At 38.6% G+C, this 21,968-nt stretch overlaps 3 protein-coding genes across 5 annotated transcripts in view; 2 read left to right on the forward strand and 1 right to left on the reverse strand.

The window, feature by feature from the left end:
• Nucleotides 1-13,281, reverse strand: part of nedd4a (NEDD4 E3 ubiquitin protein ligase a) — a 43,730-nt gene extending 30,449 nt beyond the window's left edge. Inside the window, exons 1-5 of one of the 2 annotated variants that reach the window (XM_077194642.1) lie at nucleotides 12,947-13,281; nucleotides 10,603-10,676; nucleotides 8,855-8,933; nucleotides 8,709-8,747; nucleotides 5,267-5,320 (exon numbers count right to left, since the gene is read on the reverse strand). In XM_077194642.1, coding sequence (XP_077050757.1) covers nucleotides 5,267-5,320; nucleotides 8,709-8,747; nucleotides 8,855-8,933; nucleotides 10,603-10,676; nucleotides 12,947-12,997 — 297 coding nt within the window. In that variant the 5' untranslated portion in view covers nucleotides 12,998-13,281. Of the gene's footprint in view, nucleotides 1-1,597; nucleotides 3,946-5,266; nucleotides 5,321-8,708; nucleotides 8,748-8,854; nucleotides 8,934-10,602; nucleotides 10,677-12,946 lie in introns of those variants that run through there. The other variant, XM_077194641.1, reaches the window with a different exon arrangement.
• Nucleotides 13,282-13,848: 567 nt separating this feature from the next.
• Nucleotides 13,849-18,042, forward strand: sdr42e1 (short chain dehydrogenase/reductase family 42E, member 1). 2 transcript variants are annotated; one of them, XM_077194694.1, is made up of 3 exons: nucleotides 13,849-13,921; nucleotides 15,106-15,194; nucleotides 16,841-18,042. In XM_077194694.1, the coding sequence occupies exons 2-3, from the start codon at nucleotides 15,130-15,132 to the stop codon at nucleotides 17,937-17,939; spliced, it is 1,164 nt and encodes a 387-aa protein (XP_077050809.1). In that variant the 5' UTR covers nucleotides 13,849-13,921; nucleotides 15,106-15,129; the 3' UTR covers nucleotides 17,940-18,042. The 2 variants fall into 2 exon arrangements, with proteins under 2 accessions (XP_077050809.1, XP_077050810.1); XM_077194695.1 differs by having other exon boundaries at nucleotides 13,854-13,917.
• Nucleotides 16,999-21,968, forward strand: part of wtip (WT1 interacting protein) — a 56,949-nt gene continuing 51,979 nt past the window's right edge. The window contains exon 1 of the mRNA XM_077194670.1: nucleotides 16,999-20,972. Coding sequence (XP_077050785.1) covers nucleotides 19,730-20,972 — 1,243 coding nt within the window. The 5' untranslated portion in view covers nucleotides 16,999-19,729. The remainder of the gene's footprint in view (nucleotides 20,973-21,968) is intronic.

Raw genomic sequence — 21,968 nt, forward strand, 5'->3', positions numbered from 1 at the left:
AAAGTGATAAGTATAGCGTAGCACAATTTTGCTATGCAAGTTTCGATAACCTACTCTAGTGCAATGGACCTGAATGCTATTCTATTGTCTTGTTGTTGCTGCCATTTACCAAAAGTACTTTCTAAACGTGTGAGCGAGCTATGAGAAGAACAATATCCAACAGCCCTGAACATCAAATCAGGTGTACAAACAAACAGCACACTGAAATTACAGCCTTGCATTTAGATTACATAAGAGAGCCGCTGCAGTGAAGGTAACAGCGCTGTTAATTGCTTGTGTGACCGGTTTCTAACACACTGTTAAATCACAGACAAAAAAATTCAGTGTAAATGAAATAAGTGTTGTGAGCGAGACACCTGACGCTCTGAAAACATACCACAGCTAAGCGGGCACCCGCTGGGCAGCGAACATGTTATCCTTAAGGAATCACATCACAACTCACTGACCCCCCCCCCCATCAGCTGACCTTTGACCCAACAGCTGACAGACAGCCATGTGCAGCTCCTGCATATCATGTTGAATCCAGCATGGTCCTCAACCAGACTAACTGGAGTCAAGCAGAATATTTGCAAGGCTATATTTATAGATGTAGGGCTGGGGGAGGTTTGGGGACCACTGTCTATAATAATCCCAGAGGTAAATACATACAGTGATCATCACTCAGAGTGTTTACAAATTAATAAAAACTGGAAAAGCCTGTAAAATGTGCTGTGCAAGCATGCAACTGCTTTAGCTGCAAGGCATTTTTTAAGTGCTTGTTTATAAGCCAACCTGCGTAAATGGATTAGCAGAACATTGCAAAAAAACCACAGTTTAAAGTTTGCATATGGTGCACAACTAATTGTGCAAATTAATAATCAATATTAAATGTAAAGAGGTGAAATTAGCTCCCGCAGGTTTGCAGATAAAGACTGAGAGAGGTTTGCATGTATGCGGTTTATATATAAATATTTGGTAACACTTTATTTTACAGTGTCCTTGTTATGTTACATGTACTTATTATAGTAGTAATAACAGTAAATTATGCATAATTACATGCAACTAACCTTCAACCAAACCCTAATCCTACCCTAAACCTATAGTAAGTACATGTTGTTAATAATTATTACTCAGTACTTAAATATATAATTACTCTGTAACAATGACACCTTAAAATGAAGTGTAACCAAACATTTACATAATATAAATGGACTGTAATTAATTTGGGAATTTCACAATCACATGTTGAAGTTTATTACTGTCTATAATGTATCTGCATATATTTAAAATTTAAAAGGAAAGGTTTACATGCCAGATCATGGGAAGGGAACTTTAGTTACAATGCGTGTTTGCTCAATCATTGCACAATGTTCAATCCATAGATGTTCAAACACCTATTGAATGACAAGAGAACTAGAGAACAATCACTTCCTCGTTGAAAACAATCGACTCCACAAATCCAACTAATCATGACTTCAGAAATCTACAAAACTACTAAATTTGAAAGCAAAACATTGTTTACACTCACCGACTTTAACTTTACGTGTTTAAGAGGGTAAAATTACACCCTTATGTGCAGGATAAAACATTCTCAAAACTAATAGACGGGAAGGCTTACGGTATCATTTCTCTCTGTACAGGTTGGCACATGATACGTTTTGTCGTTTATGCTGTTGTCCTGTAGGGTGTTTGATTTTCTTGCACCTGTGCCATGAGATACACGGATGTGTACATGCGGAGGGCCGTTCTTGGAGTGCAAATCTGCTGCATTTGAAACGTGACAAGATATCTCAGCGTTCGCACAGGGTAACTCCAAAGAAATACTCCTATGAAGGATGGGATGAGATCCTCTTTTTGAAGACTGATACGAATTACAACCAGTCGGAAAAGTGTTGTGTCTTCTTTCTGATGACGATGGTCTTCCGCTTGGCAACATACAAGCCGAGGTGCTACGGAAAAGCTTCGCTTTCTGAGGCTCCGGGACGTTGTCAGTTTGTAGGCCCTTGAGAGCTTTGGAAGAGTCAATGTTAACCTTAGTTTTGGTTGAACTTACTTTCCCTGAGGAAAGCGGTCTCTGGTTTGCAAAGTGCAATAAAACGCTGGAGTGTCTTTCCGTTCGCTCTGGTCCTGGCGGCTGTTCTGGTGGCACGCTGAAATGCACGATGGGTTTGGCGTCTCTGTGCTCTGCTGACGTACTGTTTTTAGACAGCCGTAGACCATTAACTGCAGTGGCGATGGATCCCTTGTCATCGTGAGATGCATCAGTGCTGGACAGCTGCATCTGATGAGAGGTTTGAAAGGAACTTCGTGCTGATGGAGGTAATGGAGGAATCATTGGAGACGCAACCGGACTAACGGGCGAGGCGGGCGGCGTTGTGCACGGGCTCCGTGGGAAAATAACCAAAGACGAGCAGCGCCGTAACGGTGCCCTCGCCTTCCGCCGAGAAACCGGCTTGCGATCTGGGAGATCCGCTTCGAATATGCTGTTGCTGCTGCAATAACCGGCATCACTTGTTGTGCTACTGCAACATGAACTTCTATCCCCGTTTCCGTCCTTTTCTCCATCTTCCCCGGCATCTGCATCTCCACTCTGCTTGCAAGGTTGTAAGGAGATCTGAAGCGTGCTTTTTCTGCTCCCGTTCACCTTGGGAATAAATAGGCTGGCGTGCCGTTGTAAATTACCGTATTCTGGCGACAAGGGTGGCAAAGCTAGAGCCAGCTGTCCTGGAGTCGGCTTCATGTGGAGGGAACTCTGGGCCAGGCCTTCGCTGGAGATACGCACGCTTTCCTCAGCTTGACTGCTGCACGTTTCTGAAAGCGGATCGGTGTTGCTTCTACGTGAAGCAAAATGCAGTCGAAGGTGTCGCGCCATGCCGTTAAACTTCCTAGTCCAGTGGAATGAAGGAACCCGAAACTAACAAATAAAAAGCGAGCAGAAAAAAGCAACTGCTCCTGGTCCCGTGCTGCGATTGCAACCATTAGCGGTTCCACAAAGCCAAAATAGCAGCAGTGGCAGGCGGCATTCCTCTCGAAGCTCCTCAGAAGCTAACATGACAGATCAAACGCATAATAAAGGACTGTTTGCATCTACAGATCTAGTTCTGTGAAGGATAAGGGGCAGAGCTTTACTGAGGCAACTGCTCTGGAAACCCCTCTATGCCAGACCTCTAGAAAGCCTCAGCTGTGCCTTCTGTAGTTTCGCAAGCACTGATTCAGGCACGGGTGCCCTCCCTCCCACAGCTGGTCACCCCAGTGCAAAAAAAACAACAATCTGTGTGCATGCCAGGATGGAGGTGGAACAGCTCGTCCCTGTTCTAGCCAACCTCGTCTCTGCCATCTCCTTTTTACAGAAGTTGCAGCCCAGTGTCTAAAGTTTCTTGTAAAGCTGCACCCCAGCTAATATTTTTACCCCACCAGGATAGAGTTACAGGAAATAAAGAGGAACGAGTTTTGGCGTAATTTTTTTAAGCTTTCTGAACGGCATGAGCCGTCGGGAGATATGCCAGGTGTAACGAGTTGCTGAAACCGCCCAGCTCAAGCATTTTGCACATTTCTACACTTCTAACCACGAGCTTAATCTACAAGTTCGAAACTAGCAGAAGAAAATGAGTGAGTCTAAAAAAGTGCCTCCAAAATCAAGTACTGAGCTTGTTGTGCCAGCTCACATATGGACATGTGCCACTGTAACATCATGTGTCATCTGACACCCGCTGTTGCAGCCATTTAAGAGCATGCTTCTGTCAGAGAAAAGCCATCTCATCAATCAGGGGCAATTGCACCAGGGGTACTTGGAGTTTCAGGACTAGTATGGGAAATCTTCCTGCTTACGACGTGAATGAAAATTTAATTAAATTGAATTTTGTGCACATTTGGAATTTATAAAGTAAAGAATAGAGGCAATTGCATGCATTTCAAATTTCAAATTAATACAAGTGAGATTGATCATAAATTAAACATCTACTGTCAAAAGTCTCAAATGATTTGTCATCCTGTATGTAAGCTAACACATTCCTCAGGAGATGGAAATAGCGTGCATGCTTGGTTCATGCCGACGAACAAACACATTCTAGCAATGACAAACCAGTTTTTCTTACACCCAGTAACTGGGTTTACCTGTCACATACAGGAAGACGACTGCAGTTTACGGTCTTATCTGGAGTTACTGTTCTTACTTGAACACTGGGTCCTTTATGCTATAGTTTGTTTAACCCTCGTCGTTACTCAGTAAGGACGCTGTCAGCATGTGACGGAGAAAACCCCCCTAACACCGCTCATGCCTCATTGACTTTTATGCGTTTTAAAGCAGTTTCTTTTCACATTTACAACACCCAAAGGTACATTTCAGTTCCCATACCTGAGCTTTATGGTGGCTACTTGCAAAAAGGCATCCTTGTTCATTCATTACACACTGACACTCAGGTAGCTGCTGATTTTATAGACCTGAACCCAACACTAACATGCCCAATACATTTGAGACTGCTGAACTGTGAATGGTCTCATTACCAAACTAACACGTCTGCCATTGTACAGCAAAACAAATAGTCCTGCCTCAAATTAATGCCATTGGCTTAGCCAATATTTCTATATCAGGCAACTCAACAATGTCAATTGGTGCCACTACTGGCGCGGAAATTATACACAGCACCTTTTAACAATTTACTTGCTAATTCAATAGCAAAACATAGACATAGAATGTATTAATGGAAACTTCACAAGGTAAAAATCGGTCAATTTAAAAGTTGAGTTCACTCATCTACTACACTAATGTTTAAAGGTTTGGGCTCAGTATGATTTTTATAAAAATTAATTAATACTTCAATTCCGCAAGCATGTATTAAATGGAACAAAAGTGACAGTAAAGTCATTTATAATGTTACAAAATATTTCTATTTCAAATAATTGCTGTTCTTTTTGAACTTTCTTTTCATCAAAGAAAATGTATCATAGTTTCCACAAGAATTGAAGCAGCACAACTGGTTACAATCTGGATAATAATCAGAAATGTTTCTTGAGCATCAAATCATCATATTAGAATGATTTCTGAAGGATCATGTGACACTGAAGACCGGAGTAATGATGCTGAAAATTCAGCTTTGATCACAGGAAAAAATTACAGTTTAAAATATATTCACATAGAAAACAGCAATTTTTAACTGTAATTTTTCAAAATGCTACTGTTTTTATTGTACTTTTTACTGTACACCAACCCCCAAACTTTTAAACGGTAGTGCACAAACTTCTCTAACACATTTTGAATCACAGTAAATCAAGGCACTCATGTACATACCAAACGATTTTCATCAAACACCTCCAGCAGCAGACGATGTTTTCTGGGATGCACCTGTGCGAGATAAAAGTAGTCAATATACAGACTACTGTTCATTTATGGACTAATATACAGAATTTATTTTTGCATGTCTCATTACATGCAAACTGAGTTCATGCTCCATTCATATCCCTTGACTTTAGGCCTGTAAATGGCCAGTGACTCATAACAGTGTGTCTGTAAGCTCGGCTGGTATCATTTAGCATTTCATAAAGTCCCCATGTTGGTATTTGGGCCAGTGGTCAGTATCGCAAATAGGTCAGAATCTTTTATGCCACTGTCTAGATCACTATAGTCATGACTCATGGACTAAACATCAGGTACATCATGTCATTTCTGCATGCAAAGAAATAGACAGGATATTTCGCCAAAACTTATTATTTCGGTGCAAAAGTTCAAAAACACACTGCAAATCAAGGATTAGTGCATTTTTGTGCTCCTTTTAAGACCTAATGTTTTAAGAACAAAGAACAGCTATAGGGTTTTATAATTCTAAACATTTTAAAACAAAGTAGAGGTATGTAAAATGAATAATAAATACTTCAGAATCTGCACTATTCCATAGGTCGCTGATCAAAAAATAAGCATTACAATGATCATGTGACCCATTTGCTTTCATTGAAGCTCAAGATTCTCTTTGGAACATCTCAAATCATGCTAAAATAACTACTTTTCTAAGCATATATGAGTGTTCAATATGCCTTATATAAAGTATTGATGAGTCTTCTTAACATCTTGAAATGGGTTCTAGTTTCCGGAGAGCCTTGTATTGATGTTGCCACTGTATTGCACCAGCATCTGTCTTTCTGAGTAAACGAGCGATGTCTATGGGGGAGAGATATGCACAACGCGTCAGTAAATGCGTCACAGCTCGTCAAATAACAGCAGGGAAAGTGGACAGGATGTAAGCGGCACCCCTCATCTCAAACGCTCCCTGTAACTCAACCCTGACCTCTGACCCCAAAACATGTGATTGCACCTCTCTCTTTACATGCCAAAACAGGCAGTTTTTTTAATTTAAGGATGATTATTCAAGTAGGAGCATTTGGAGGGAAAAAACCTTTTTGCACATTCATCACATATTCTGGAGTAAGAATCTGCTCATGGCCTGATGGTCGTTTTTCACATATTAGAGAAAAAGGAAGATATGTGCCTATCGGCCGAACACGTTAAGTTTTATTTGGCTCATTGCGCTGGCCTGTTGTGAGTTTTATCTATGCCCCAGAATAGTCATTTGACATCGGACAGGACAGACTCATGCTGAATGCTAGTCTTCCCCTATAAAGAAATGTGGAGGTCAGAGATGTGAGAGCTAGACAGTATGTATAAACACTGTCAAGAGTCGAGACAAACACACAAAGCAGGAACGTCACAGAATATAAGCTGTTATATATACACGTGTTTCCAGCACAGTGGTGTAAAAAAAAAGGGGAAAAAACTCTATTCAGATTTTAATAAATGACATTTCAATTTCAGATTTATTCAACGAGAGCGTTTACATGCACGTTCTTAAACTGGTTATGCTTAATAAGCTGACAACGGGTGTGGTCATGTAAACGAGTTTATCGGTGTAAGATCATAAACGGCTTGAGAATAAACCGATCGACAGAGCTAGATTTTTGCACATGTAAACACCTTAACCTGTGTTCTGTCGGCTTATTGATGTGCACGTGTGTGATATGTGACAGAAAAGCATCCTTATACAGCTGAAATAAGCGCATCCAGCCACAGCGAGTGTTTCACGGTAAGCGAGGTGAAATATACCGCAAACACTGTCTTTTTCTTGACCCAAGAAATATAAAAAAGAAATTCTCATCTCGTGCAGCCAAAGGACAAGCGGTTCAGCTGCAGAAACTTCAAATACGAGAGGAGAATGATTCTGTGCAAGACATTTTGAAATACTCTGGGTTTTTTAATGCTCTATTTAACATCACAACTCACATAATAAATAGACTACTTTGAGTGAAGTACATGGACGCTTACATTTTGACGTCACCAGCAGGCAATAACCTGTATTTTTAATACAGTCTTGTAAACCTGGTTTAATTGCATTGCCGGGTTACTGATTTGCAAATAAATTGAGTTATTTCAATAAAGGGATTTTTGGTAGTTATTATCGTATTGATGTGCATGTAATCGGCTGGTGCAAAACTCCATCGTGAAAAGCTTTGGTTGGCTGCTATGGATTGCTAAGGTATTTTTAAACTTTGTATGAATGGCATATATTTGACTGAAGCATTGTCACTTGTTTTGTCTTAATTTGTTTTGGTTTTTTGGCTGTTCATAGAAACATTACTCTATTATGGTCCATTAATATAAAATGCAAAAATGGTTTTATAAAAAACTTGAGATTTTAAACAGGCTCCTAATGCTGAAATATGAGCAGCCCATATTCTATAACTTGTTCTATTATTACCAAACACAACGACTGCAACTGTTCAATATTGTTTCACAAGAACACATTACTGGAATCACACACAATATTCATTCATGATAATGATGAATAAAGCCTTGGTCTCACTAGATTTTAAGCATGCAAAATGTATGGACGCTGCAATGGTAGTGATTTGACGACACAATCTGTGGCTTGATTTTAATAAACATAAATTCAACATATGAAAAATAATAATAAATCCAGAAAGTAAAAAAAACACGATCTACTCCACTTTCGCCCCGTGGCTTATCGATCTCCGATTGGTCAACTGTGGTTGTTTTTAAATGTGCAATATAAATAAATTTGAACTTGAACTTGTTCACACGTCTTAACATGATACGAATTTGCAGGTCAGAGTTCAAGAAACCTGAATTTGGAACGCGCCGAAGTTTGAGTTTTCGGTCTCCAGCATTTGTATGCGTTTGAATGGAAGTCAATGGAACGAAAAGTGTAGTGTGAACACCTCTTATTGTCCTGTCTAGACAAAATGTTTTTTAGTAATTAAAATCAACAAAAATTTAAGGTAGTATGACTTTACAAATGTAGTTTTAAATTTAAATTATATATATAAATACATATATTATTATATTATTATTTATTTTAATTTATTTTTATGTATTAAAGTATTGATAATAAGAGTTTTTTTTAAAAGCATCATAGGCCAGAGATTTTTTTGCAAGCAAAACCCCTTTGACCTAAAATATTCACTGGGATTTTAAGTTAATATTGCAATAATTTAACAACAGATTGCATGTTCTTTGTTGACAGTTAATGGTCACATGACATACAGGTTAACAATATTTTTGTAATTGTTGTATATGTGTATATATATATATATATATATATATATATATATATATATATATATATATATAAAAAAATCTTTCATTTTTATGAATTAAATCATTATTAGCATTTCATCAACTCATTTCCAGCTGACGTGGTTTTTGTAAATACCCGTTCACTTACTCTAAAGAAGAATTCTTCATTCCACTTCGGATCCAATGTCTAAAAAAAAGGACAAGAACAGAAAGATGAAGAAATCTTGTTTAACATCTCTAGACAAATAGATGACTTCTGTAGTAGAGAGTCTGACTCTGTACACATACACATACCTTTTTAATGGTTTTGGTCTGTAGACTGGTGATTTCTCCGTTGACCGGGTCATAGAGTGAGATTTTTGTGTATGGATCACTGCGGATGAAAGGAAAAAAGACAAATATTACATAAGCACACAACATGGGGGAAAAAAATTCCCATCTTGGAGTCATATAGGAAGTATTACTAAATATTTTAGTAATACGGTCACGTTCCATTGTTATTTGCAGGATCAGTAGTCATGTGATACTGGAATGGATCTATCTTTACTAACCATTAAAGTTTCATCCATACAGTTTAGAATGATTCTCTCAAAGTTCAGATTAATTAGTTTGGGATCGTGTCATTCATCGTCTTAACCTACATGCAACATCAGGAAGAAAGAAGACATAATCTTTCAACTGTTGTCACTGAAGGTTTTCACTGAATATCTGGCCTTTTCCAAGCGAGTATTACAGTGAAGGAGAGATGATATCGCTCAGCACAGATATCGATTGCATACCTAAAGCTGTGTTATTTAGGTCACAGTGAGCACGGCCGATCCGTTCGTATCCTCAAGGACGGCCAGGACGGCTACTAACACTGCCATCTACTGTACTGAGGGACGCAACCGGTCCGGGACGTTTCCATCAGCATGCAGGTCATTGTAGGCTATGCATAATACGAATTCCTTAGCATGCGGTGGCTTGTAAATAACTTTTCTTGGCAAAATACTGAGCTTGCATTGTATTACAAAGCAAACCTAGATCAAACAATTGGTAAATGGATAAATATTAAACTAAATAATCATTAAGAGTCAAAATGAAACCGCAACTGTAACCCATATCACTTTTTTGACTTTTGCAGGAGACAAAAAAAAAAAAGTAAGACGGGACGTGATTTTACACTTTTGGGAATAGATTGATGATGAAAGTAGGCTTTCAATAGCAGAATGAAGCTGAATGTGACAAAACGAGCATAATAAGGCCAGAAATGTGCATTAAGAAAGTAAATAGGGTCAATTTGGATTTCATGCTGGCGTTATGATCATTGTTATTTTCAAAAAAGATTTAGCTAAAATGGAAGAGTATTTAAATGAATCAGATTTACTGAATCCAATTTAATTATTAGGCTGTAAAAAACTACATCTGACTACAATATCTTTTTTAGGAACAGATAAAAGCCTGTATGGGTGTCAGATTGTCCGTTATGTGGGATACATGAGGCATAGATAAGCTATTTTTTGTTTTCATAACAAACTGAATGCGCGCAAACATGATGCTGGCGGAGGCGGTATATAAAGCAAACAACTTAGCCAAGCAAAGTGTCCTTAAAATGTGTCATACACTACCTGAGACTATGCCGATGCACCCAAAACGTGACCCCGAGTGAATGTTGAATGAAATTATGGGGAAAAAAACCTTGTTCAACAATTGAACTGAGCATTTAAAGAAAACACAAACTCTCATTCAAGCAGAGTAAAAGGACCATAATTGATCGTCAACCGTATGGGCTTTTCTTCAGGTGATATTTAAAGAGCCAGGTTTACATATGATACAATGCCTAATGAGACATTCACAAGATTGTTGAAAATAAGCACATTTTACACAATATTTATTTTTTTGTAAAGGCAGTTTGTATAATGATACCTAATGCCAAAAGTCTCAAATGGTCAAGTATCTGCTGTTTAATCAGTCTGACCGTTACAGGTCTTTCATTAACATTTATATGTTCAATAGTGTCATTTTTCATGGTGCAATGGCTCAAAACAACCTGATGTACTGACCTGGCACCCAAAATGTCCTTCTTGGCCAAACCAATTCCAGCAATGAGTTTAACCCTTAAGATTCGGGATTCGTCCTGAAGGAAAGCAGAAGAGAGCAGAGAACATTTGATTGGCCAGAATGCATTAATGCAAGATGAAATCATTATTTTTGGTCTATTTTCCTAAAAGGGAAAGATTTACACGTACATAAAGTACCGGTCAAAAATTTGGAAACATTACTATTTTTTTTATATTTTTGAAAGAAGTCTCTAATGCTTGTCAAAGCTGCATTTATTTGATCAAAAATACAGAAAAAAACAGTAATATTGTGAAATATTATTACAACTTAAAATAATGGTTTTCTATTTGAATATACTTTAAAATATAATTTATTTCTGTGATGCAATGCTGAATTTTCAGCATCATTACTCCAGTCTTCAGTGTCACATGATCCTTCAGAAATCATTCTAATATTCTCATTTATCATCAGTGTTGGAAACAGTTCAGGTGCTTAATATATTTGATGAATAAAAGATTAAAAAGAACTACATTTATTCAAAATAAAAAATATTTTCTAATAATATAAATCTTCTTTACTATCACTTTTTATCAATTTAAAACATCCTTGCTGAATAAAAGTTTAAAGAAAAAAAAAAATGACTGACCCCAAACTGTTGAACGGTAGTGTATATTGTTACAGAAGATTTCTATTTTTTTATTTACTTTTTATTCATCAAAGTATCCTAAAAATGTACCACAGGTTAAAATATTAAGCAGCAGAACTTTTTCCAACTTTGATAATAAATCAGGTTATTAGAATGATTTCTAAAGGGTCATGTGAATGCTGAAAATTCACAGAAATAAATTATATTTCAAAGTAAACTAAAATAGAAAACCAATTATGTTAAATTTTAATAATATAGCACAATTTTTATTAAATAAATGCAGGCTTTATGAGCATAAAAGACTTATTTCAAAAACATTAAAAATAGTAATGTTTTCAAACTATTGTTTGTGTATGCAGTACAAACCTGTACTGTATAGCCTACATATAATATGGATATCCTTAAAAGTAACAAACAAAAGCTAACAAAATGCAGTTATTATGACGTCTTAAAAACATGTGCAATGATTATATCCGAAAAATTGTAAAAATAAATAAATAAAGACAACAACCTCCACATAAAAAGAGCAAATAACGATAAATATAATAAAATGATATGTGCCACATGTGATCAAAAATATGATATTTAATAAACGTGATGTCATGCGGTGGGTATGGCGTCATACAAGCCCTCAAGAGTATACAGTAGATATTGCGCAAGAGTGACACTTGAGAGTCACAAGACTACAGAAATTCAAAAAAGTGATATTTATCAGGAAATCAAACACATCCTTTCTTAATCGAAAGCAAACATGGTTATATGTCAGTTATGCGTCGTTAAGTAAACAAACAGCACGTCATACTGTTAACATAACACAAAGTGGAGCAGAACCTCATCTCATACCCCTTTTCCACCAAAAAAGAACGGGTTCGGAACTGGTGCTGGTTCAAAGTTAGTTCGGAGTTGGTTCAACTTGCGAACCTTCTCAGAACCGGTTTGTTTTCCCACTGACTAGAGCGCCCAGCGAACGACGTCGTTACGTCACTGTGTACGTCGCCATACAGAAACGCTAGCAAGTACATTATTTTGGGATTATCTCTAACTTGTGTTCCATGAAGGCTTTAAAAACAATTGAAATAAGTAAGTCTTTTAATCTTTTCCTTTGATATGTAATCATTTCTGATTAGTTATGTACCTCTGTCTTGTGTCTTTTTTTCTTTCCGTTTATTTGTTCTATATTTTGACTGTTTTCTTCTTTGCTTACATAATGTTTTCAATAAAAAAATAAAATTTAAAAAAAGCTAGAAACGCTTGCGCCAACTTCAAGCATAATAATTACAATGGTGGACTACATCGTGTTTCTGCAAATGTTTCTCCTGGCTTTGCGGTCATAAAATATGTTTAGGACACATCTAAACCCGCCTCCAGCCCCGCCGTAAGCATGACACGGTGGTAAAAGAACGGTTCTCTGGTTCTAGTCCAGCAAAGAGTTGGTGCCGCTTTGGAACCAGTTTTCCTGGCCGAGAACCGGTTCTTTGGCTGTCGAAACACAAAGAACCGGTTCGCGAGTAGGCACCGGCTCCGAACCGGCTCTCAAAATGCTTTGGTGGAAAAGGGGTATCAGAGACCCACCGGATCCCACAGAGACCATATGACATAAGAGCTGTAACGTTAGACAGGGGTGATGTTTATGCAATATAACAGAATTTCTATGACTGATATATAACACGTCACATGATTGGATAGCTTAATTATTTTACCTCATCGGTCTGAAGTCCTCGAACCTCGGGGAGTAGCGCGGCCATGTTCATGTTCCGTGCCAGGATGCCAACCTGCGTCGATATGAACCCCAGAAGACAAGAAAAAAACCTGAACTGTCAAAGAGTGCGCTACGTTTCCACGGAAATCTGTTCCCCGGGATGAAACACGAGCGGAGCGGAGTTAGCTTGACAAATGCGCCGTGGAAACTAAACCGATGTACATCCTCACATCGCGCGCCCGGACACGCCCCCACGGCGCAGCACACGCCCACTACGCTCTCAGCCACGCCCCTTTCTTATGATCATGATATAGAAATAACAGCGTTCACTTGAACGCTGTCATGACAACAGTGCTGAGTGTTTGTCCTTGGCAGTGTAATGTTTTGTTGACGTAAATCTGATCTCTCTTTCAAATCTACATTTTAAATCAGTAAAAATGTATGTAATCAGTCATTAGGAATGTTTATTATGATTATTATCAATACTGGCACCTGCAATACTGTATGTAAAACAATCAAATATGTAAACAATAATATCCAGTATAGCAAGTACTGAACATCGAGGCATAGATAGATAGATAGATAGATAGATTAAATTGAGTCTGAATAGAATGATTAGAATATAATAGGGTAGAATAGAATAGAATTCTATTCTAGAGTATTTTAAAATACTTTATTGATGTGAAATTTAGTGTGTATTACAAAGGCAACACCGTCGTAAACCACACTGCATATAAGCAGTGCATATGTTTAAAAAGTATTTTAAAATAGTAGCAATGTACACTCATGTGCATCTGTTATCTCTTCCTAATGGACATCGGACAGAGTCCATTTTCAGCCAATCACAGCGAGGCACAGCTCACTCTTATCCAATGAGAACGATTGACCGTGTAGTCCCGCCCATTCACGTGTTTCCTAGGAAGTGTAGGTTTTACACACACTTTGCGATCGATTCAAACCGCGATTGTACTGGTATGTCTTTATATTTATATCAATGTTTTATAAGGTTAACCGTTTTACAGACTGCGTAGGATGTTTTTTTGTGCAGATTCTGTTAGATCTTGTAAAAGTCGTGTTTATTTTTTTTTTATATAAAAGCACATCGATGTTACTTAACACTAACTGTTACTTAACACTAACCCTTACTGCACGAGAGACTTCAAAGTCATTTAAGTACGTGATTAATATAATTATGTTATGATTAATATGTTCAACCTGCTGCCAACTCATCCCTTTCCAGAGTCTGCATGAATATTAGACATCATTTGAATCATAGCATAGCATAGTCTGACTGAACCATGATCATTCATTTCACTCAAATGCAATTAATTCTATAATAGTATGATTAGCAAAACGTGTGTTCAGTGCATAGACGGTTCAGTGTCACATGATCTGTCATTCTAATACGCTAATTTGATGTGCTGCTTATTTTTTTAAAACATGTGATATTTTTTTTCAGGATTAATTGATAAATAAAAAGTTAAAAAGAACAGAATTGATTTAAAACAGAAATCTTTTTTTAACAGTTTAAATCTTTACTATCACTTTTTATCAATTTAACACATCCTTGCTGAATAAAAGTATTAATTTCTAATTTGCTTTCTTTCAAAGAAGAAAGGACGAAAAAATACTGACCACAAACTTTTGAACGGTAGTGTTACAAAAGATTTCTATTTTAATTAAATGCATGTTCTTTTTTTCTTTTTCTTTTTTTTACTTTTTATTCATCAAAGAATCCTGGAAAAAAACGGATCACATATTTTCTAAAAAAATATTAAGCAGCTTTTTCCAACATTGATAATAAAAAAATTAGAATGATTTCTGTAGGATCATGTGACTTTGAGGACTCATGATGTCATGATGCGGAATATTCAGCTTTGATCACGGGAATAAACTACATTTTAAAGTATGTTAAAATAGAAAACCATTACTTCAAGATGTAGATATATTGCACCATATTACTATTTTTCTGTATTTTGATCAAATGAATGCAGGCTTGATGAGCATTAGAAACTTCTTTCAAAAACTAAATAGTAATTTTAGTAAAATTTAGTAAAATGTTTCCAAACTTTTGACCTATGTGAGTATAGGCCTATGTATGTATATTATTTTGATCTATGTATGTATAGTATAAGCCTAAAATGTTGTAACTTTTTGCAGATTTTATTCTTCTTCTTTAACACAATGGAAGTCAACAGAACTGCCAGAATCTTCCTCATAACCGGTGGAGGAGGTTATTTTGGATTCCGGTAAGTGTTACAATCTTTTTGTCTTATTTTCCACATAACCCTAATAGGAGTACCTCCATGAACCACTAGATGGCGCCATCACACTACAGTACAGTACAGTAGATCCTTAATCCTGTTCCTGCAAACCCCACAAAAGTACACATTTTTATGCCCTTATTTTACACAGTCATGTCCCTCTTTTATTCTTCTACGAATGAGCTGATGATTTCATCTGCTTCTCACTGGGCCACCAGGAACCAGGTTAATTAAAGACCCCTGTTAAAGTCTTCTACTTTTTTAACATGTATTATGAATATGTATTAAATGCAATAAATAAATGCATTTGTCCAAAAGTCTATGATCACTAAGTGATTTTTAAGAGGGCTGCATCCGAAATCTCATACTTCCCTATTATATAGTAGGCGAAAAACAGTATGTGACAAAAGAAGTGTTTGAATTCACAGTACAAGAGTACTTTTATACGCAAAAGAGTTCAGTGAGATTCTTTCAGGAGAGGATTTACTAATGACAGTGAAGCGACGAGGTCACATGATAATGACAACACCGGATTAAATTCATACTACACACACTTATACTTTATAAAACATACTTTTTTAGTTGTCATGAAGTAATTTCTTATTGAAAATAAGTTCCTACTCAAGAGAGTATGCGATTTTGGACGCAGCGTAGCATTTTTACAATTTAATACAATTTAAAACTTGAGTTGACAGGATTTTTAAAAGTTTGCAAAATATCGCAAAATCCTATATTTTTCTTTCAGTTTACGTACTTTTTTGCTTAACATTTTTACAGGATTATAAAATGTAGGGTACAACGAGGCTAAAGGCGCATTTGACTTTATTCACTTTTAAACCACTAGATGGCTCAAAAATTATGAAGAATATGTAAAAGGATGGTATTTTGGGGTAAAAGGCGCCCACTGCTATCTGATCTGTCTGTCTGTCTATCATAAATATGATAATCAACATATTTATAATGAAACCTTCATGTTTACAAATGTGGTATTAATCATATCATATGATAAAATGTCAAATTAAATATTTATTTGTTATTACATTAAAGCTATATTAAATTATTGTGGGATCTCGTTCAATGCCTTCAGAATCGTAACTTTAAAAAAAAATGTTATCTCTGTATTTTTTTAAATGAACATATTTTAATGACAGTATATTTATGTAACAAAAATGAATTCTTTTGTCAAAATAAACCGAAAATAGTACAAAATTTGCTAAAGTAATTGTTTTGAACAAGCATTAACTTAGATAAAAAAATATATATATATTTTAATATCTAAATTGAATTAAAAAATATATTTTTGCTCAAGTATTTGTATCAATACTTTGTGTCTTTTGCCCCGTTTGTCTGTGGGGTAAAAGCCCACCTTTCCAACTCATACATTTGTACGATTTTTAAACAAACAAACCTCTTTTATGATTTATTTTCACACAAAATCTGTTGCTGCATCAATGTTTCAACAACAAAAACAAAAAAAGTATATATTTTTTCAGCAATCATACACTATGGGAGGTAGTGAAAAGCACATTTTTCTTCAGGTGTGCCTTTAGCCCTGTTGTGCCCTACACATTTCCCCCACTTTATAATAAAAGCTTGCTTGTTCGCTGACGCAGAGCTGATTTGTCTTTCAGTCTTGCCTGTGCTCTCCTCAAAACCTCCTCAAACATTGTGCTGTTTGATGTGAATCCCCCAAGCCAGGAGCTTCCCGAGGGAGTCGTGTTCACGCGGGCAGATATCCGGGATTACGCGCAGGTGGAAGAAGCCGTTCGAGGCGTTCACTGCGTGTTCCACATCGCCTCCTATGGGATGTCAGGACGGGAGCAGCTCAATGCGAAACTCATCGACGAGGTGAACGTGAAGGGAACGGAGAACATCCTCAGGGCTTGCGTGGCACACGGAGTCCCCCGACTGGTCTACACCAGCACATATAACGTAGTGTTTGGTGGTCAGGAGATTAAGAACGGGGATGAAAGTCTGCCTTACTTGCCCTTGCACCTGCACCCTGATCACTACTCCAGGACCAAGTCTATCGCTGAGATGCAGGTGTTAAAAGCAAACGGTTCACAGTTGAATAACAGCACAGGTGTCTTACGGACTTGTGCCCTGCGTCCAGCTGGGATATACGGCCCCGGGGAGCAACGGCACCTGCCCAGGATCGTTAGTTACATTGAGAAGGGGATCTTTAGGTTTGTGTACGGAGATCCTGACAGTCTTGTGGAGTTCGTTCATGTGGATAATCTAGTATCCGCTCACTTGTTAGCAGCCGAGGCTTTGACTGAAAAGCACCAGCACTGTGCCGCCGGTCAACCCTATTTCATCTCTGATGGAAGGCCTGTCAACAACTTTGAGTTCTTCAGGCCTCTTGTTGAAGGTCTGGGATACTCGTTTCCCACGCTTCGACTGCCCATATCGCTCATATACCTCTTCGCGTTTCTGACCGAGATGCTTCACCATGTGGTGGGTCGGATCTATAACTTCCAGCCCCTGCTGACCCGTACTGAAGTCTACAAGACGGGCGTCACGCATTATTTCAGTATGCGTAAGGCACGAGAAGAGCTGGGATACGAGCCTAAAGAGTATGACCTGGAAGATGTTGTGCAATGGTTTCGAGGCAGAGGTCACGGGAAAAAGAGCAGCCAGTCATCAATTAGGAAACTAATTTTAGATGTTGTTTTGGTGGTCGCATTTGCGGCAGTGGTTCTGTCCTGCCTTCCGGTTGTGGGACACTGAAATGTGCATTGGCATTGTTTGTTCATATCAGTGCACATGAGGGATGTTATATTGTAGAAAGCTGTAAAGATACAGTAGTGTACACAATAAAACTAAACCCTGATAATTTTGTTTTTTATTTCCGCTCTTCTGCACTTCCACTCTCTTGTCCTTACCTCAGTGGGTTTAAATTAATCTTTTGGGGATTTTAAATGATCTCCCTTATTAACATGAAATTACTTGTTTGTAGTGTACAACAGTATTAAATTACTTAAAAATACAATTGTGCTTTTTGGTCAAAATAAATTATATATGTTGTATGTACTGTAAGCATTTGAGATCGCAAAAATGCTTTCAGTATGCATCTTCTAATTTTTTTTTCAGTGCAAATTGTTATCAATATAACAGTTTGGTGTGTATAAATATATAATTCTTTTTGCGCTGTATCATTGCACTAAATTGCATTTATGCATTATACAATTTTATCCAAAGAAACAAACATTTTATTAATTAATGCAAGCATAATTCATGGGCTATATGCTTAAATATTAGCTTTTTCTGTATAAAAAAAGTATTGCATAAAAGGTATGAATGTCATTGAATAGAAAACATATGAAGTTGTCCTCGAGTTCTCAGTCAGTGGTGATCCAGGTGCAGCTCATCACATGAATTATCAACATGTTTCTCTAACCACAAACAAATATGGCACAAAGTCATACAATGTCTTCATTATAACTTTTAGTTTTAGTTGTTCAACCCAAACCATTTTTGTCAAACGTTTCACTTGAAAAGTGTGCTTGCTTTTAAAAGTGTATCAAAAGTGAGCCGCTGTATTATATGGTGATGGAAAACATACGTTCGTGACAATAGCTTTTGTCTCTGATGTACAATGAAATGTTTGGGATCTGCCCTTCCCCCAGATTCATTTCAAACATTCATCGCCTGCTGTACGTGCATGATAGCACTATTGTTTTTGATGCATGAACTACCTGGGAAATACAAGACAGGTAGAATTTTACAAATCATAAATAGAGACTTCACTTGCACAGAGGTATTTCTTTAATACTCGTTATATTCTCTCAAGAATATAAACAATTTAATAGCATAAAAGATTTGCCTCATGTTTAAAGTTTAGAGATGTTCAGTTTAGATGTTAGTTATTTTCTGAGGGCTGGTCTATGTGGTTAAATCTTTAATCTGGCCCGCTGGATGAAAGTGGACACACATAGGCTCTCCAAAGGACTTTTTTTCAGGATTCTTCTCCCCCTTGCTGAGTTGCTCTCTATCATTGTTTCGCTCCGGCATTAACCACATTCCAGAGCGCCGCAGCGCCACTCGTCTCCCTCCGCGCATTCCTCTCACACAAACTAGTCCTATATACATCGTTTAAAACACGTATTCTTGTTCGTCTCCGCACTAAACATCTCTCCAGATTGTTGCGAAATTCTCGGGGGGGATTTTAGGAGAGTTGGATTTGCTGGAAACAAGTTTGCAGAAACAATCACGTAAAATCAAAGCGAGAAAATTCCTCCGCGCAGCGCGCCATTGACTGTAAAGACCTTTCAACTTTACAAAAACTGAAATTGACAAACGTTCGCTTGTGAGGAAACTTTGTCACGACGCTTGTATCGCCACAAATCGACACACGGGGATCATGTATCGTGACGAAATGACGATGATGGACTAAAGTAAGCGCGAACAGTCAACGATGGCTCGCCTGAGGCGGCATTTTTCCGTCTAAAATGCAGTTTGTGTTGTAGTTGGTGCTCCGCGCGCTCCCGCGTTCAACGTCCCTCAACTCGCCGCGCGACATGGATGAATATGACGAGGATCCGGGGCGCAGAGCGAGCAAACTGATGGAAAACCTCTCCATATATGACGTTTATCAGGATGGGATGTACGCGGAGCCGAACCCCGACATGGAGAAAACTAAGCGAATGAATGGCAGCTCTGGGAACAAAGTCTACGGCGCGGCTCCCGTGCGCTCCGTCAACGGTAACCGACCCTCAGTGCCTCTGGATTTCTGTTCTCCGCAAAGGGAATCGGTTTACCCCGATCCCGACGCGTACTGCACCAAATCTGAAGTTGCCTTGCCGTGTTACAGCGGCGCGTCGGACCGTCTCAGGAGATACACGCACGCGGAGGTGCACCGGTACAGCACCGGCTGCGCATATGACGGGCTCGTTCCGGGGAAACAGGTGCCCGTTTCGGGCGCAAGGAGCAACAGCTTATTTATGGCCAACCCCGACGGCAGGTACGTGGGCACGAGCCCAAGGTCCAGCTTGGCTTCCACTCACTCGTCGCAGGATCAGAGCAAACACACCAGCCCGAGGTCGAGTATCAGCAGCCCGCGGTCCAGCTTGGTGTCACCCGGTCAGGACGGGGGGAACAGCGTTATCAGTCCCCGGTCTAGTTACGCGAGCACGGCCAGTGACACCAGCAAACACTCCAGCCCCAGAACTAGCCTCACTGGTTACGACTGCGGGAGCAAACCGAGCAGCAACCGAACTAGCGGTATCAGCATGGGCTATGATCAGCGGCACATAAGCCCTAGGTCGAGCACCACAAGCCCGCGTTCAAGCTACTCCGACTCGCGCTTCACGCCTGCGGGCAACCACGACCCGGAGAACTCCGCGGTTCACGGGATTATCCCCGGTATCTGCAGTCAGGACGGAAGCGTGCGACCAAATTGCGTGATCAGTCCCCGGTCGAGCATCTCCAGTCACAGCTCCAGGAGTTCGCGGAGCTCCCGGGGATCGATGAGCGCTTACCCTGAGCTCCAGATCCCGTTACCGGAGGACTTCACTGAGCCAAACGGCCACCGTGTTCATCTCCAAACGTTTCCCGTGCTGGAAGAACCGCAACAGGAGAGTTCAGACGTCAATATCGCGTTTAGCTACGGGAAAACGGGCACCGGGGGGCAGCGCTTCAAGCTCCCGTACCAGGTCACTCCATCCCGGGACAGCGGCCCGAGTCAGGCGGAACGGCGCCTGGAGGCCCTCACCCTGGAGCTGGAGAAAGAGCTCGAGCTGCACATGAAAAAGGAATATTTTGGTGAGTAGATCCAGAGTCATTTCTTATTAGTTTTATAGCACACACTGTTGCAATTAAAGGGTTTTTCGCCGTGATGCCATAGAAGAACCATTCTGGGTAACCTTTCAGCGAACAATCTTAAAAGAAACATTTGTTACTCTTTCTTTGCAAAAGAACACTTTAATCATCTAAATAACATTTTTCCTCCTTTTGTGCAATGCAAAAGTTCCATGGATGTTAAAGAAACTTTATTTTTAAGAGTGTATTAAAGGGTTAGTTCACCCAAAAATTAAAATTATCCCATAATTTACTCACCCTCTCAAGCCATCCTAGGTGGACAGGACTTTTCTTCTTTCAACCGAACTAAATTAGTTAAATAAAAAAACGGGCTTTTCCAAGCTTTATAATAGGATTGAATGGTACCTGAGATTTTGAAGCTCCAAAAAACGCTTCCATCCATTATAAAAGTAATCCATACGGCTCCAGATGGGTTTTTGTAAGTAAAATGTCCATATTTATAACTTTATAAACTATAATCAATCACTGGCTTCCAGTAAAGGCCATACATGAAGAGTGACCTCTGACCTGACGCATGACATATAGCCTATGATTATAGTTTATAAAGTTATTATAAGGCCTTTATTAACCCCTGGAGTTGAATGGATTACTTTTTTGATGGATGGACGCACTTTTTGGGTTTCAAAATCTTGGGTACCATTCACTGCCATTATAGAGCTTGGAAAAAAAAACAGTTTTTTTTTAATATAACTCCGATTGTGTTTGGCTGAAAGAAGAAAGTCATACACCTATGGCTTGCGGGTGAGTAAATTATGGGGTAATTTTTATTTTTGGGCGAGCTAACCCTTTAAAAAAACTTTATTTTTAAGAGTGCATTAAAGCTCTCCATCTGGAGACATCAGCTTTGTTTTTGTCCTCTTGAGTTCATAAAAACATGGGTTATTTTGAATAAACTTGTCCAAAATTGTTGGTGGAAAGTCACATTCACACCTTGACACA

Source organism: Siphateles boraxobius, unplaced genomic scaffold, assembly GCF_051911475.1.
Source record: "Siphateles boraxobius isolate OS27281-9 unplaced genomic scaffold, OSU_SipBor_1 32, whole genome shotgun sequence".
In the NCBI taxonomy this organism is placed as follows: domain Eukaryota; kingdom Metazoa; phylum Chordata; class Actinopteri; order Cypriniformes; family Leuciscidae; genus Siphateles; species Siphateles boraxobius.